At 46.3% G+C, this 17,642-nt stretch overlaps 2 protein-coding genes across 5 annotated transcripts in view; one reads left to right on the top strand and one right to left on the bottom strand.

The window, feature by feature from the left end:
• Nucleotides 1–14,984, top strand: part of SLC39A10 (solute carrier family 39 member 10) — a 64,050-nt gene extending 49,066 nt beyond the window's left edge. For all 4 annotated transcript variants that reach the window (XM_075070041.1, XM_075070042.1, XM_032803634.2 and 1 more), the window contains exons 9-10: nt 770–960; nt 11,733–14,984. In XM_075070041.1, the coding sequence (XP_074926142.1) occupies nt 770–960; nt 11,733–11,891 (350 nt within the window). In that variant the 3' untranslated portion in view covers nt 11,892–14,984. The remainder of the gene's footprint in view (nt 1–769; nt 961–11,732) is intronic.
• A 16-nt stretch (nt 14,985–15,000) lies between these two features.
• The window catches only part of DNAH7 (dynein axonemal heavy chain 7), a 264,651-nt gene continuing 262,009 nt past the window's right edge, over nt 15,001–17,642 (bottom strand). Inside the window, exons 61-63 of the mRNA XM_032803624.2 lie at nt 17,036–17,213; nt 15,825–15,928; nt 15,001–15,391 (exon numbers count right to left, since the gene is read on the bottom strand). Of these exons, the coding sequence (XP_032659515.1) occupies nt 15,185–15,391; nt 15,825–15,928; nt 17,036–17,213 (489 nt within the window). The 3' untranslated portion in view covers nt 15,001–15,184. The remainder of the gene's footprint in view (nt 15,392–15,824; nt 15,929–17,035; nt 17,214–17,642) is intronic.

Genomic DNA, 17,642 nt, shown 5'->3' with positions numbered 1-17,642 from the left:
TGCAGGGTTTGGCCCAAGAATATGGCACCCTGGCAGAGGAGGGCACTGTGGCTGCCAGGTGCTCCCTCAAGATGGCATGGGACGCAGCGGACTCGGCAGCCAGGGTGGTTGCGTCAGCAGTGGTAATGAGGTGTAGCTCCTGGCAGCACTGGTCTCTCTCAAGAAATGCAGACCTCCATCCAGGGGGGAATGGTCTCTTTTTGGACCAGACGGATGTGATGCTTCATGGGCTAAAGGACACCAGTGTTTCCAACTTCATATGCTGTAGCTCCCTCCTGGCACTAATGCCTGTTTGTCATCCTTATGCACATACAAAGTAGAATCTGTCAAGATGAGAGGAACGCTAATAAGATCTGAGGGACTGGTCGAGAATGAACCTGCATTTTTCATTAAAAGGCCAGCCCCCACTCTCGGAACTTCTCTCCTTTTGTACATACAGTCCTGACTGACTCCAACTGCACTGTACCTGGGAGGGCTGGATTGGGATCCGTTTAGAGCTCTGTTAATGCCCCTCATCAGCTAGTATGAGTCATGATTGCCTTTGAAACTAAATTTTAATCAAGGAAGGGATATGTATTGTAGGCTATGTAGTCATACACTGTTGCTCCTTTTCCCCTTAAAAAAAGCATCCAGTATGTTTGCCACAGCGATAGGCACTTCGGTAGTTCCTTAGATAGATCAGATAATATAACTGAGGGCAGATGCATCTATATAGTCTCTTGTGGGATTATAACAATTAAAAACGTTCATTATTCGATTTCAATTTCAGGTGATTTTGCCGTGCTGCTTAAAGCAGGTATGACAGTAAAGCAAGCCATTGTGTACAATCTCCTGTCTGCTATGATGGCTTACGTAGGGATGCTGATAGGCACAGCTGTTGGACAGTATGCCAATAACATCACTTTATGGATCTTTGCAGTCACCGCGGGCATGTTCCTTTATGTTGCATTGGTAGATATGGTAAGATTATCGTTTCGTATTACCTTATTCTGCATGTATGAAATCTGTGACTTTAACCCAACAGCGTAACTTATTTTTTTGTATTGCACAAAATAAAGCAAACCACCTACAGGCAAATATCTAGACAGCCATTCATACCTTGCTGTCGCTTAAAAAATATAGTCTAGTAAATTCATGGGGAAAACCTCCAGCGTTTTGCAATGTCCCACCTGTTTGGGTTTTCTTCTGACCAAATCTCTTCACTCTCAGGGTTGCATGTTAAGATATAAAAACTTGTTTAATGCCACTGGCTGCTCTCCCAATGACAAAGTCATCCTTCTAATCTATCTTTTGGGTTTTGCTGCTATGTGAGGATGTGCTTGGATACTCTAAGGCAGTCCATGATTGATTTTAAGTGGAGGTCAATCCTAAAACTGCATATATTTGGTCTCAAACAGATCCAATACAGATGCTTAGAAAAGGCTGTTGGTAAATATGCTGCTTTGATGGCTGTCAGGTTAATTCTTGACAGATATCAAATTGAACAAATGTTGCTTCTTCACGTGATGATTAAGTTGAAGATTATGTCACGGAAGTCATAGCTCCGTGGACTTCCAGTGGGGCCGGAGCTGTCAGCCACACGGGCAACAGGTGCTCTTCCTCCTCCCTCCCCCTGCACAGCAGGGGTCATTCTCTTACATACACCCCTCAGGCTTCAATTATCCCCTGTCATGCCCTCCCCCTCCGTTTAGTAAAAGTCAGAAACAGGCCACCGGCTTCTGTTAATATTTTTTTAATTATTATTACGACTTGTCCTTGATGTTTACTTAAAATAATCGTGACAAAATCTTAATGTCAGTGATGATTGACGTATGTTCCACTCTTGGTGTGGAGTCTTTTAGCCTATGCAGGCACCCTAAGTGCCCTCGCGCCCCTCCTCCCAAGAGCACAAAGGGTGGAGCAAGGACAGCCTTTCCTCAGATCTTTATTATTGCACATGGCTGGAAAATGGGACTGCTGTTAGCGTCCTTTACACTAGAGCACCAGCATAGCTAGTGACTGTAGGCTAGTTTTAATACTGTGTTGTAATTTGGGTTATTAAGCTCCCTTTTTAGTCTCTCTTTTTACTTTTGTCTTTACCACCTGGTACCAGGTCTTTATCCTTTATGGTTGAACAAAAATCCCCCTGTTTTAAGTATTGGCCCTTATGCAAGATGACTATATATCTTTTAATGCTGATCACTCAGAATGTTCATTTTGTTTAGGGGAGGGCACTTCACTAGCCAAATGTTCTAGTTGATGTTCATTTTCAAAACAAACTCAGAGTAAGAGACGCTCACGCGAACTGTTTCTCGGGATAGATCTAAGACCTGCTTCTGATCCAGTACACAAGACAGACTCAGATCTGAGCAGTTTTCTTCCAAGAGTGCCCTGGCCACTACCAGTTTCCAGGCTCCAGCCACTGCATCTTAGTCCACAGAGGTTTCTGTTCCCAAATCCTTGTCTGAGAGTGGGTGAGGCCTCATCATTGCTCTTCCAAAGAATAGATCACTGAATAGGACTCCCTAAGAAAAAAGGGGCAGAGATAGCCTTGTCTTAAGAGTTGCTCAAGGCTTGAATATGAAGTTGGTTTTCCATGGCACCCTAGTACCCATATGTCGGTACTGACATAAAAACAGCCCATCACATTCACCTGCACTGATACTGGAGTATTGTTTTTGAGGAGTTCAGCAACAGTGCTGCTTCTTCGAGTGCTTGCTCATATCCATTCCAAGTAGGTGTGCGCGCGCCGCGTGCACGTTCGTCGGAAGAATTTTCCCCAGCAACACCCGACGGGTCGGCAGGCGCCCCCTGGCGTGGCGCCGCTGCGGCACCAGATATATACCCCTGCCGACCGGGCCGCTTCTCAGTTCCTTCTTACTGCCCGTGTCGGTCGTTGGAACAGTGGAGTGCGGCTTAGCTGACCTCCACTCCCCTAGCTCTTCACCCGTTCTTTGACTTTCTGCATTTATAGTAGTAGTTTTAGTGTGTTAGTAGTTAGTAGTTATTAATAGTCGTTAGTATAGTTATTGTATATAGTTAGAGGGCTGAGGTTTAATCCTCCTCACCCCTCCCGGGGCCCTGGCTCATGCCTGGCTCTCTCTGTTTCAAACAGTGCTCGGCCTGCCGTCTGCCGATGCCATCGGGAGACCCCCATGATCGCTGCCTGAAGTGCCTGGGGGAATCCCATCTCACGGACAAGTGCCGTATTTGTAAGTCCTTCAAACCAAGGACTAAAAAGGAGCTGGACTCTCGCTTGAAGCAGCTCCTGATGGAAGCGGCCCTCACCCCAGCAGCTCCGGCACTGAGTGCCGCGCAGTCCGCGCCGGGCAGAAGTACTCCATCGGCACCGGAGACCGTCGGAAAACCCCGGCACCAACCGTCTCCGGTGCAGAAGCCAGCCCGGCACCGCTCCCTTTCTCCAAAGGCAAACAAGCCCAAAGCTCCTGCGGTTCCAACCTCAGCACCACAGTCTGAGCATGGAAGACCGAGCCGTCCGGCACCGTCAACTGCCGCGGCACCGGTGATTCCCGCACCGTCGATTCCGGCTAGGCAAGAACCGTCGAGTCCGGTGCAAGACAGCTCCCCAGCACATGCCTCGGTTGAGCTCGTCATTCCCACCACGCCGGAGACTTTCGCAACGGCGAGGGAACTGATTGCTCTAACAGAGCCCACTCTGCCTCAACCCCCGGCAGCGCCGGTGCAGGTCCTTCCTTCCGCGGGAAAGCCGGCGATGGTCAGGCCACCGTCCATAGAGGCAACGGGCAGGCACCAATCGAGGTCGAGATCCCGGCACCGCTCCCGCTCGTATCACCGATCGACATCCAGGCGCCGCTCGCAGTCCCGGTACCGATCCCCCTCTCGGCACCAGTCGTACTCGCGACACCGGTCCAGGTCGCGTTCCCCGGACCAGTATTCAGCACGTTGGTCTGGCTCCCGGCACTGTTCTCGACGGAGTCAATCGCGCCGCCGCTCCTTTCAGTCCCAGTCGACCTCCCGGCACGGCACCGGTCGAAGGTCCCGGTCCAGGTCTCGGCACCGGTATGACTCCCGGTACTGCTCTCCGCCAAGGCATGACGTCCGGTACCCACCTTGCGGACTGTCGGCTCCGCCCTGGCTGTCGAGACACCTGTCGGGTTCGTCCCGAGCAGACAGCACACTTTATGGGGATTTAGACCCCGATGCCCGTGCCCTTCCGGAATCCCAAGGACTGGAGCAACCGATGCAGTGGTCCTTCTGGACGCCTTGGGCCTACCATCAAGCCCAAGGCGATCCCACGACAACGTCGCGGTCCGCGACTTCGGTCCGTCGGGCACCAGAGGCCACCATCAGTCGTCCTCCTCCAGCCGATGCGGACGTTTCAGCCGCAACCCAGGACCCTGAGGACGTTGCAGAAACCGACCCCCCTCTGGACCAGGAGTCACAACATGAGCCATTGGTCCCGGGTCTCTCATCCTCCTTCTCGCTGGATGAGGCAGTGGCGAGTACATCAACCTCGGGCCCGCCCCCCATTGATCTTCGAGCCCACCAGGACCTCCTCCGCCGCGTTGCGTTGAACATCAACCTCCAGGTGGAGGAAGTCCCCGAGGTGGAGGACCCGGTCGTGGACATTCTCTCTTCAGATGCCCCGACTCGTGTAGCCCTACCATTTATCCGCTCCATCCAGGCTAAAGCGGACTCGATCTGACAATCTCCGGCGTCCATCCCTCCTACGGCCAGAGGCGTGGAGAGGAAGTATATGGTACCATCTAAAGGGTACGAATACCTTTATACCCATCCTCCTCCGTGCTCCCTGGTCGTGCAATCTGTGAACGAGAGGGAGCGCCATGGCCAGCAAGCCCCCGCCCCAAAATCGCGGGAGGCTAAACGCATGGATCTACTGGGACGCAAGGTATACTCTGCAGGGGCCTACAGTTGAGTGTAGCTAACCAGCAGGCCCTTCTCAGTAGATTATAACTTTAACACCTGGCAATCCATGGGCAAATTCACAGAACTGGTCCCGCTGGACTCCCGCCCAGGAGTTCAAAGAGCCTCCTCGAGGAAATGGGAAAAAGAGATCTCCCGGACCCCCTGCAGGCCTCCTCGACGCTGCGGATTCGGCGGCTAGGACCGTAGCATCGGGAGTCACAATGCGGAGAATATCTTGGTTGCAGGTTCCGGCCCTACCCACCCGAACTGCAACACACAATTCAGGACCTTCCATTTGGAAGCCAGGGCCTTTTCTCTGAGAAACGGACCCTAGGCTCCAAAGCCTCAAAGGACAACCGTGTCCATAATGCGTTCCCTCGGGATGCACACTCCGCAGACCCAACGGAGGTCTTTCCGGGCCCAACCTCAACGCCCCTACCCCCCACCACGGCCTCGACAGGACTTTAATAGAAGGCGTGGCCGTGTAAATGCCGTAGACAGTCCCGGTTCTCGGGGGGCCAGAATAATGGTTCGCCAAACCACCACCGGGACCAAAGCAAAACTTTTGAAGGTGCGACCCGAAGAGCAGAGCACCAGTCCTCCCCCGGACTCCTATCCAGTTTTCCAACCGTCTTTCTTCCTTCCTCCGGCGTGGACCCGACTAACTTCAGATCGTTGGGTCCTACGCACGGTGGAGTTTGGTTACCATCTCAGTTTATTTCGCCCCCCCCCCCCACCCTCCCTGTCCCTCTTCAGGGACCCCTCTCACGAGCATCTCTCCTCTGGCAGGAGATCCACACGCTTCTCGAAATCGGAGCCATAGAGGAGGTACCTCAGAACTCAGGGGCAGAGGGTTTTATTCCCGTTATTTCTTAATCCCCAAGTCGAAAGGAGGCCTTCGACCCATCCTAGACCTCCGCGGCTCAACGCCTTCTTAAAGAAGTTGAAGTTCCGCATGGTTTTCCTTGGGGACTATTATCCCGTCCCTGGATCCGGGAGACTGGTTCGCTGCTCTCGACATGAAGGACGCGTACTTTCATGTCTCCATTTACCCCACACAACAGACGCTACCTACGCTTTATGGTGCCGAGATCGTCACTTCCAATTCACGGTCCTTCCCTTCGCCTTTCCACGGCCCACGTGTCTTCAAAATGTATGGCGGTGGTGGCCGCCTTCCTCCGTCGTCGCGCATATGGCGTCTTCCCTTACCTGACGACTGGCTTGTTCGCGGGACCTCCGAGACCAGGTCGCCGCCCACGTAGCCGTCATCATGGAGCTGTTCGAGTGTTTGGGCCTCATGGTCAATATTTGGGCAAGTCCACTCTCGTGCCCACTCAGAGAATAGAATTCATTGGGGCTGTCCTGGGACTCCACGCTCGCAACAGCCTCGCTCCCGCTGAGCCGGTTCCAGGCAATAGTCACCGCCATAGAGAGCCTACAAGCCTTCCCGACGACCTCAGGCCCGGGTCTGTCTCAGCCTCCTCGGTCACATGGCGGCCTGCACCTTCGTCACCAAACACGCCAAGCTCCGCCTTTGCCCCCTCCAAATCTGGCTAGCCTCCGTTTACCGCCCACGCAGGGACAGCATGGACGTTGTCGTCACAGTCCCTCAGAACGTCTTACATTCCCTCTGCTGGTGACAAAATCCCTCCCTGGTGTGTGCAGCCATGCCATTCCACCCCAGACAACCGTCCACATCCGTGACGACGGACACATCATCTCTGGGCTGGGGGGCTCACACGGGGGGTCGTCGCACGCAAGGCAGGAGCTGTCATTACATATAACATCTGGGAGTTACGGGCAGTCCACCTCGCCTGTCAGGCCTTTCTTCACCACCTGCGGGGCCGTTGTGTTTTAGTGCTCACGGACAACACCACCGCGATGCACTACATAAACAAGCAGGGGGGGACCTGCTCTCTCTCCTTTTGTCAGGAGGCGATCAGTTTGTGGGAATTCTGTATAGTCCACTCCATGGACCTGGTGGCATCCTTCCTCCCAGGGATCCAGAACACGTTAGCGGACCACCTCAGCAGGTCATTTCTAGCCCACGAGTGGTCCCTTCGACCGGACGTAGCTCATTCTCTCTTCCAGAAGTGGGGCTTTCCCCACATAGACCTCTTCGCCTCCCGCAGCAACCGGAAGTGTCACAGGTTCTGCTCCTTTCACGGTCTCGCCCCAGGCTCGATATCAGACGCCTTCCTCATGTCTTGGTCGACACACCTGCTGTATGCCTTCCCACCCTTTCCGTTGGTGCACAAGGTCCTTGTGAAGCTCCACAGGGACAGGGCTCGGGTGTTTTTGATCGCCCCAGCGTGGCCTCGCCAACATTGGTATACCACATTGCTGGACCATTCAATAGCCAGCCCTGTTCCCCTGCCCCTCCATCAGGACCTGATATTCCAGGACCACGGCAGGCTTCTCCATCCTGACCTACAATCCCTTCACCTGACGGCGTGGCTCCTGTGTGGTTGAGTCGCTCGAAGCTGCAGTGCTCCACCCCAGTGCAGCAAGTCCTCCTGGGTAGCAGAAAACCCTCCACTAGGGCTACGTACTTGGCCAAGTGGAAGCAGTTCTCTTGCTGGTGTCAAACGCGGCACCTGCGCAGGCTCCCATCCACGTGATATTGGAATACCTCTGGCACCTCAAACAACAGGGTCTCGCACTCTCATCCTTGCGTGTACACCTGGCTGCCATTTCCACGTTCCATCCCGGAGAAGTTTACTCCGTTTTCTCTCATCCGACGGTCTCGAGGTTCCTCAAAGGGCTAGAGCGCCTTTTTCCGCAGCTCCACCGCCCCACCCATTCCTGGGACCTCAATTTGGTTCTGTCAAGACTGATGGCCCCTCCAATCGAACCCTTGGCAACCTGCTCTCTCCTGTACTTATCATGGAAGGTGGCGTTCCTTGTAGCCATTACATCGGCTAGGAGAGTTTCGGAGCTTCGCGCTCTCATGGTGGACCCACCTTACACAAGGACAAGATGCAGCTGCTCTCATGGTGGACCCACCTTACACAAGGACAAGGTGCAGCTGCGCCCACATCCGGCCTTCCTTCCCAAGGTGGTTTCATCCTTTCACCTCAACTAAGACATATTCATCCCGGTCTTTTTTCCCAAACCTCACGCATCCCGTAGAGAGCAGCAATTGCACTCGCTGGACGTACGTAGAGCACTAACATTCTACATTGACCGCACCAGACCTTTCCGTAAGACGCCCCAACTCTTTGTCGCCGTGGCGGACAGAGTGAAAAGTCAACCCGTCTCATCCCAGAATATCATCCTGGGTCACGGCATGCATTCGAGCTTGCCATGATCTAGCTCACGCCTCTCCAGGCCGCGTCACTGCACATTCCACCAGGGCTCAGGCCTCGTCGGCTGCCTTCTAGCTCGAGTGCCTATCCACGAGATATGCCGGGCAGCTACGTGGTCTTCGGTACACACCTTCACTACCCATTATGCCTTGGTACGACAATCCAGGGACGACGCAGCGCTTGGCTTGGCTGTCTTGCATTCGACAGTGTCTAACTCCAACCCCACCGCCTAGGTAAGGCTTGGGATTCACCTACTTGGAATGGATATGAGCAAGCACTCGAAGAAGAAAAGACGGTTACTCACCTTTGTAACTGTTGTTCTTCGAGATGTGTTGCTCATATCCGTTCCACACCCGCCCTCCTTCCCCACTGTCGGAGTAGCCGGCAAGAAGGAACTGAGGAGCGGCCCGGTCGGCAGGGGTATATATCCGGTGCCGCAGCGGCGCCACGCCAGGGGGCGCCTGCCGACACGTCGGGTGTTGCTGGGGAAAATTCTTCCGACGAACGTGCACGCGGCGCGCGCACACCTACTTGGAATGGATATGAGCAACACATCTCGAAGAGCAACAGTTACAAAGGTGAGTAACCGTCTTTTTCTGTATCAGTACCAGCTTCATCTGTATCATTGTCATTGACACTGTCTACTCCAGCCTTGAAGGTTTCTAATTTATTTTCATCAGTACTGGCTGTATCAACACTGAGCTTCATGGTACTGAGGGATTTGGTGGTGTCTGAATTTCCTGAGTGTCATTTACTATCTTCAGCAGTTAGAATACCAAGCTCTGGCAGGCTATTGGCACAGATTGTGTGTACAGCACCGATAAGGGAGGTCCCTAAACAATTCTTAGGGACTCCTGCTAGGTCTGCTCCATTTCTACAGCAGGACTAGGCATTCTCTTCATCAGTCTCAAACAAGAGCAGGGAGAGTCTCTTCTCTGACAGGGAGCCCAAGGGTGCATGTACAATCAAGACATTATAAAGAATGGTGTTCCACCTAGTGTGTCCACACACATACACACACATTTTGTAGACAACATGCCTGTGGCTCTCATTCCTAGTCCTACTATGCTCCTAGGGCCCGCCTCACTTTAGAAGCCCCGTCTCCTTTATCCACTCCAGGGTAAGATTCCCCTCCCTTGTAGAGTCTGAGAGTTCAACCCAGTCAGTAACCTCAGGAGTTTCCTGCTCCACCACCACAACTTCAGACCACTGAGAAATATCCCCACCCTTCCAAACTTACTCCAGCTGCCACTTCTTCCTCTTCCCCTGATGAGGCTGTAGTGCTATCTCCTCCATCACATCTAGATTGCAAGACATGCCAGGATCTGCTCAGAACAGCCAGAACAGTCTGGTGGAAGTAATGTATGAAAAATCACACAGTTTTGTTAGAGATTAAAAGAAGGAGCAGGAGGACCTACAGGCGGATTGAGTAAATGGGCTTCTTTATTGCGGTACTTGTTCCCCTCAACCCAGTTGTGGAGTAAGCCCCGAGTTAATCACATCACACACTTTTATCTAAGTTAATATGTAAATACCCACATTTACTACAACACCCCCAAAACCCTTATTTAGTAATGTGAATGCCCATATACTCAATATAATTATCCCCACCCATTTATAGCAGTAAGCATATTCTACAGACCTTTGGAATGTAGAATACCAGTGTTGTCTCTTTGTAGAAGTTGATTACAAAACTTGAATTATGGATGCTTCTTCCAGATAGTGCAGATGTGGAAGAGAGAATTGGCAGTAGCCGTTCCCACACAATTCTCTGATTAGGTTTTTGTATTATTTGGTAAAAGAACTCACTCGCAGTGTAAATTAATTTCTTTAACCAATCTTGTCTGCTAACATGAATAGGAAGTTTGCGATCTTTCGAAGTGTGAGACTGTGACTCTTCCTTATTCTTCATGACGTAGGATATCCTATAACAACACTACAGTGACTTATCAATAGCTGTTTGCTCAGCTGTCTAGCCTACTGCAGAACTAATTATATTGATCCATAAAGTGGAGGGGGGGGTGTTAAAGAAATTTAAGGTCTCAGTGCTTTTTAAAGTCACCAGATGCCTTGTGCAGTCTACTGCTACTAGCAGAGAGTTGTGTAAGATGGGTGGGCAATATGCATGTCCTGTTAGAGGCCACAGGCTTGACAACTTGTCACATTCTTTCCTGATACTTGTGGTGTATTCAGGTATTAAGAATAACCAATACACAGAAAAGCAATGCCTGTCATCCTAAGGAATTTATCAATGGGAATTCTGGATCAGCAAGTTTGATTTCTCTGTGGATTACTTAAGTCTTCTAACTAGAAGACAATTCCTTTATTGTATTTTTCTCCTGCATTATGTATGGAAGTCTCTTCTTGAGGTAAGGAGTTCCTTGGATGAAGGAAAGAATTGCATTTATTTTTCCTCATACTCTTCTTGTGCAGGGATTTCAAATAGCATTTTAAAAAAAAATTCTGTTTATACACATGGCAATTGTACTAGAAAGTGTCCCATTTAATTTCAGAACTTCCATTGTTAAGTTCATGATTCTTTTAGCTACAGGTGTTCAGTACTGTTTGGCCTTCATCTCTAACGAGGCATGTCAAGAAAATCCACTTCTTTGTAATTGCTTATGTGGAATTTCTCTTGAATTGACACAATTACATGTTGTTTCCTATTACTTTTATACTTCAAAGGTAAATATATTTATTATAAACTAGTAACTAGTCATACATGGCTGTTAAACTTGAGTAACAGAGCTTTGGATGCACTAATAAAATTAGATTATGGGATTTTCTGAGAACTCATAAGGGGAAACCTTATCTTTCCTACCAATAAGCCTGCAGTATGGCAAAAAATGGCAGAATTAATTAGCTCAATCAGTATAATATCAACAGTGTATTTATAGCAGTTTAATTACTGGAGCAATATACAAAGCATTTTTACACTTCCTTTGTGATAGAGGTGTTTACCTCAGTGTGTCTATGTGTTTTCTTGAATAGAATTATTTAACTTTTAACTCAAAGGAACAAAGCTCAAAGGAAGGAGATGTGGTTCCTATCCTAAGGGTATGTCTACCCAGGGTGCAGCAAGCTGGGTTGTTTCAAACCACTGTACATTAATGCACTGTAGGGAACACTTAGTGCACATCAGCAGGTCCATATGGACAGTCAATGTGTAGCACGCTACATTTACGTCCTACCTTGCCACACAGTAAGAGTTTGTGTAGACATGCACTGAGGAGCTTACATTCAAAATAAGCAAGCAACACAGTGGCCAAAAAAACGCATTTGAATGCCCAAAGGAGGTTGCTGTAGCCTACTAGTTTCTTTTTGGAAAATATATAATGGATTGGTGACAATGGTTTCATAAGATAAAGGTCAAGATCAAGTGGTGTTTTATTGACTACCTCTAAGCATGCTGCTACTCCAGCTGCACTGCAGTTGATAATTTTTCTAACTGAATCTCAGTATTGCTATTACTAAATACCTTGTTATTTCACTTCCATCACAATATTTGTAAATTATTGTAAATGTTTCCTTTTTCAGCTTCCAGAAATGCTTCATGGAGATGGTGATAATGAAGAACATGGATATTGTCCAGTGGGGCAGTTCATTCTCCAGAATTTAGGCTTGCTTCTTGGATTTGCTATCATGCTGGTGATTGCACTGTATGAAGATAAAATTGTGTTTGACATCCAGTTCTGACCATTTCCAGAAATTGCTGTGGTTATGATGTTACTGGTTGGCTTTGAGTCTGCACTGTTGTACTGTATGCACATTGCTCAGAGAAAAGGCAGTGACTTGCACTACTACACAAGTACAGTCTGTTTGTTTCCACACAGATTAACTTTTGCTGCTTGCTAACTAAAATAAGACACGGTGCACCTACCACACCTTCCAGATTCAAATGACAGAACTTAAGAAGGAAATGTGCATATGAAAAGACAAAAGTTGTGTGTGCTGCACATGAAGCATTGTGCAAATGTTTACAAATCAGCAAGGCAGCGAAAGATCTAGTCTGTTCTGGAAATGTCTTTTCACATTACAGTTGAACAAAATCTACAAAACATTAAAGGTGAAATCCATCCCTCTGCAACGGGCCTGCTATGTAATTCCCACATAAGGTTTACATGCCATGAATATCTGCTGCTGGCCCTCTGCACAATGATGGATGTTACCCTAAGACAATTAAATGCTACACTAAGCACCTGACTGGAAAAACTGTGTTTTTTGAACTTAAAAAGAACCATCTTGGTACACATTAAACTGCATTTCATCGTTCTGAAGTTCGTGTTTAAGGAGGCAGACTGTTGCAATATGCACAGGTCTGTGTAATCGGCTGCGAAGAGCTATATTCCATTGAGAAACAGTTTTCCTGATTAAGATTTATTTGATGTTAGGTCCTTGCTATTGGTAGGAAAATAAAGTAGAGTTAGTATTAACTTGGGGAAGTAGCTCAATCGATATAATATCAATATCAGAAGGTTAATGGGCTATTCCTGATCCTTTGTTTGAGAAACTAAACATTGGGTGCCACTTACAACCTAAACTACTGATAAATTGTGGCTGTGAGTTTGTGCAAATGCATTTCTAACAAAGGATCCATAATGGAATTTCTCAGTTTTAACAGTTCAATTTATTTTGGGATTCAATTTTTTTCTCCTTTTTACAGTAATATCTTCTGAAATCCAATGTACTGAACCCGGATACAGAGATTATAAAAGAATAATAATAATGCCCTGTATATGTAGTACTGGTGGGTCATTTATAATGCTATAATATCAGGTCTGAATACATTACTTCCATGCCTTGGCATCAGAGTGTATGGCACCAGCACTGCAGGCAATAGACTGTGTGCTAGAAGAGTCTCACTTCCAGCAAAAAGGAGTTAATATTTTTTAACATTTGTTATCTTAGGTATCTAGGGTATATAAATGCAGCTGTCATTGAATTACTGGTACGTGAGAGTTGGGAGGAACCATCCAAATTCTTAACCTGCTAGAATCAGTTTATCGTTGCTTACTGCCGAGATGCTTGTATTGCCAGATGTGAATTAGTTTCTTTTCTCCCCTGCTGTCCTATTAAAATTGTGAATTTGTGCAATGTACAAGCCCTGTGAATTCTGCAGTCTGATTTGATAATCTAGGACCAATCCTAAGCATGGTGGTGGTCTTTTTTTAACTTGCTATTCTAGTTTTTGTTTTTATGTATGCTGGGTAAGCTGTATTTTGCTGCATACTGTCAAGTTTTGTTTCAGTCTGCTTAGCATCAGTGTCCTGCTAAAATTGCACTGGTTTAACATCTTAACGAGCCAGTCAATATTGTCATTCTGGTTTAAAATTAATCCCTGTTCCTGTTCCTCTTTACTTTTGACCCTTCACTTTAGCGATATAGTTGTTCCTTTTTCTCAGCCATTCCCTTCCCCCCAGGAACAGTCTGTACATTTTAAAGGTATAAGTTGACTCCTGCCAGTATTTGTTCCTAATGCAGTATCAAGAAACTGACATATACAGTATTAAGTGTCCATTCTATAAAAGGTGTGGCTTCCTCAGTGAAGCCGTCAAAGTCAGGGGTCCAATTCTGCAGTCCTTGGTGCACAAAACACACTGAACTCAGTTGGAATTTTGCACAGAAAAAGACTAGTTCAGACCCTAATTAGCACAGACATCATCTCATTTAATGTTTAGAGTGGATTTTTGTAACAAATATGCTAGGTAAAATTTTCAAAAGCAACTAAATGATTTAGGAGTATAAAGGTATGTCTACAGTACAGTGGCACAGCTGTGCTGCTGTTCTGTAGACACTTGCTACAGCAATGGTTTTTCTGTCATTGGTAATAAAGAGGCAGTGGTTAGGTCACCAGCAGAATTCTTCAGTCAGTCTAGCAGCATCTATACCAGTGCTTAGATCAGTCTAACTAAATCTTTTATTTCACATCCCTGACCAACGTAACTAGGTCGAGCTAAGTTTTAGGTGTAGACTAGGTCTTAGGAGCAGAAGTGCCACTGAATTTCAATGAGACGAAGGTCCAGATACTCAAAGGTATTTAGGTGCCTAACTCCCATTGAAATCAGTGGGAGTTAGGCCCAGAGCCTCATAGGTATTGAGTGGGCTAAGTGCCCAATTCACATTTGAAAATGGTACTAAGGTACTAACTTTCCAGAAGACCTTTTTCCCACTTGGAAAAACATGGTCATATTAAAGCATTAGATACTGCATTTTCCACTAAGAATGGAATTTGTTTCCTTGTTTACTACTATTGTGATTGTGAAGAGCAATATAACAGCTGTGGCTTCTGTAGGTTTCCACCAGTGTTAATTTCAAACTAATTCAGTGTAGTTTTATGTCAAGTTACAGACAACCTAAATTTCAGTATACTTGGCTTCAACATTCCATTCTGCTTGAATACAGTCTCATTTAACATGTATTCGTTGGAAGGCATAAATGTTACTTGTATATTACAATGCTGTCACTGTGTGACATCCCATATGAATTTTGATGTAGATCACATTGCACTCAATCAGCAGTGATTATGCTTAGAAAATACTATAGTAGCTAGATGCAGTGTGAATTTTTTCCATTACGGTTTATAGTTTAAAAATGTGATTATGGTCCTACAAGATACTTGCTGAGCTATAAATCTTTTTTTGTTATAACTAAATCATTTAAAAAAATTTTATAAAGCTGGGAATGATCAAATGCTGTTTGGTTCATTGTCAGCACTGTTGTGTTCATTTTATGTATGTTCCTTATTTATAAGGAGCTTCAGAAAATAAAATTATTCAAGGAGCAAACATACTGGTTGGTTTTTGTAAAGTTTTTTTATTACACAGCTTTATTTTGTATTTTAGTATTTTTTAAAATCTCTTGAAAGGCAGAAATGTAATGGATTGTTTAAATATTTTGATTTCACTAGACAGTAGTGTTTAAAAATTGAAATGCTTCTTACACAAATGATTCATCTAAAAAATAAGCATCTACAAATATTCATGCTAAATTTAGGAATTAAGCTGGCATAATAGTGCCACCCCCCGTCCAATCCAGTGTTGTTCTGGTTTATCTGAGGGAAGAATCATTGCTATCACAAAGTTAGTAGAATGTCCTGTAGTGGAGAGGGTTCCTCTTCTCTCACTGGTCTTGTACACTGGAGCAACATAACTTGGTCGTTGTGAAATGTCTGACCTCTTGCAAGGCTTTAACCACATCTATGATAAAGTACAGAATAAACCCTTTACCTTTCTGGGTAAAGTTTGTAAGACTTTAAATGTGATCACAACTCACTAAATACTTTCTAGCCTCACTGTAGTTCACCAGTAACTTGTGCATAATCCAGACAAGAGCTGAGTGCTCCTTCCCCTCCCTGCAAAAAGTCCTCCCCCGGACTTCAGTATGAATTGTGGATGCTCAGTGCTCTGTTGCATACAAATTGCCTGATCCAAATTATTTTCAGTTCAGTATATGTAAAAAATATACAAGTTGCTACTTCATATTGGTTACCACACAGCAATGTGGAGACCGTGGCTAAGGTAGCTCTGATGGCAAAAGTTTTTACTTAGAAAAAAGTGTTGGTTTTTTTTGTACTCCTTTAAAACATGATTGTTCAAAGCTAAGCCTGCCATGTTAGACTGTCATACTGACCACAGGTACTGTATCACAGAGGATTTTCGGATAAGATTCTGCTAGCTTCTTAGTTTTTCTGTCCCAGCGAGCTCCATCCAGGAACAATCCTCGAATGTAGACCCCTGAATTAAGCAGAAAGTTATAAAAAGATGTTTGGGTACAGAAACCAAATGTACTAGAAGTCTGTGTGAAATTAGATTAGCTTTTCTTTTCATACACTGTTTAGATCATGCATGAAGCTATAGTGCAACTGAATAATACAGAAACTCATGTGCCAGTTTTTTGACCCAGTACCCCACAGGTGGTACAAAGGGAGTTGACACTGCCCATGTCCTCTGATGGGGGTAGCCCTGCTATGTTGGAATCCTTAGCTGGAATGGGGCTGACTTTTATCCCTCCTGCCTCATAATCCCTGATTATAAGGCGGGATAGCTGTGGCTGTAGTTTGGCAGTCTTCAGTTGGGTATGGTCTTTTCTTCATGTTCACTTACTGTAGGTACTTAGTAACTATACTGTATCCAATGCTCTCTGAATGTTAGCTGGCAGTAAATAGCTACTCAAAAATAAAACTCAAGCCAGACAGGGGGCCTTTAACCTAAGCCCCACCACCTAGGGCTACAGCTTCAGCCCTGAGCCTCAGTAAGTCTAAGCCGGCCCTGGCAACCGCCTTAAAACGGTCATGACCCACAGCTGGGTTAGTGAAATGTTCTAAATACTGGAGCATAAAACTAAAGTAATAGGGTGAAATGAAGGACAGGAAAATTCAGGCTAAATATCACTTGAAATATGTTTGGTGGCAAAGTGTCTTAAGGCAAGTGGTAGATATTGGGTAAAGCACTTGACCAGATCCTCAGCTGGTGTAATTGTCATAGCTCCACTGAGGATCTGCCCCAGTTGATATAGTGTATGGAACAATCTTGCTTCAGGTGAATCTTGCTTCAGGTGACCAGACACTAGGTAGCCTGCATGGTCTTGCTGATATTTAATTTGTGGTGTTCTACTAGGATTATTCAAAAAGTATTTTGTTGAATGGTGTCATTTTTTTGCCTTTAATGTGCAAGCCTCCTTTAGTGACATTAGTGAATCACACTGTGGCGTATATTTTCCAGGATTCTGTGCATTAAGTGCTTAATGCCTGTTAATGCCAGGCATGTATCTACTTGTAACCTCTGAATAACACTTCCTACATGTACATCAGTGTAGGTGGCTAATAAAGCTTGTTTGTTTACCATCTTCTGGAGCATTTTTGTATTCCTTGTCCTCCAGCACTTCATAGTCAAACCCTAGTAGGTCAATTGGAATAGTGTATTTTCTGGCATAGTTCTGCTGGGCACCAGTTAAGAAGGCTTGAGTGAAGAAAAATCCTGAAAGCCAAAAGACTGGTGGAGTTCCATTTTCATACCACAGCTACAGCAGAAAAAATGAGAAAAAGTACCTTGAAATTATTAGGAGGCAAAAAATAATTTAGAATAGTATTAAAAGACATATCACAAAAATTGTCTTTTTGCAGAGGCCACTGGTATTTTAGACAGCCAACAAAAACACTGTTTTGTCGACCACGTTGTCCAAAATGCCACTGGCTACTGAAAAAGGACAGTTCTGTTCCTCAATTAGCTTTTAATGCGAGCATCAGTTTAGAATTGATTGAGATCACATAATCATAGCAACCTGATAACATTTGAGTCAGACTTTGTGAACCAGCAACCTAGAGCGGAAGGCCTCCATAGTTTGTGGCTACTCCCCTCAGCCATCAAATTCCCACGCAATTTACTGTGAGGGCTTGGCTACACTCGAAACTTCAAAGCGCTGCCGCGGGAGCGCTTTGAAGTGTGAGTG

This window comes from Chelonoidis abingdonii, chromosome 10 (assembly GCF_003597395.2).
Source record: "Chelonoidis abingdonii isolate Lonesome George chromosome 10, CheloAbing_2.0, whole genome shotgun sequence".
In the NCBI taxonomy this organism is placed as follows: Eukaryota; Metazoa; Chordata; order Testudines; family Testudinidae; genus Chelonoidis; species Chelonoidis abingdonii.
This window is presented reverse-complemented; position numbering and strand designations above follow the sequence as displayed.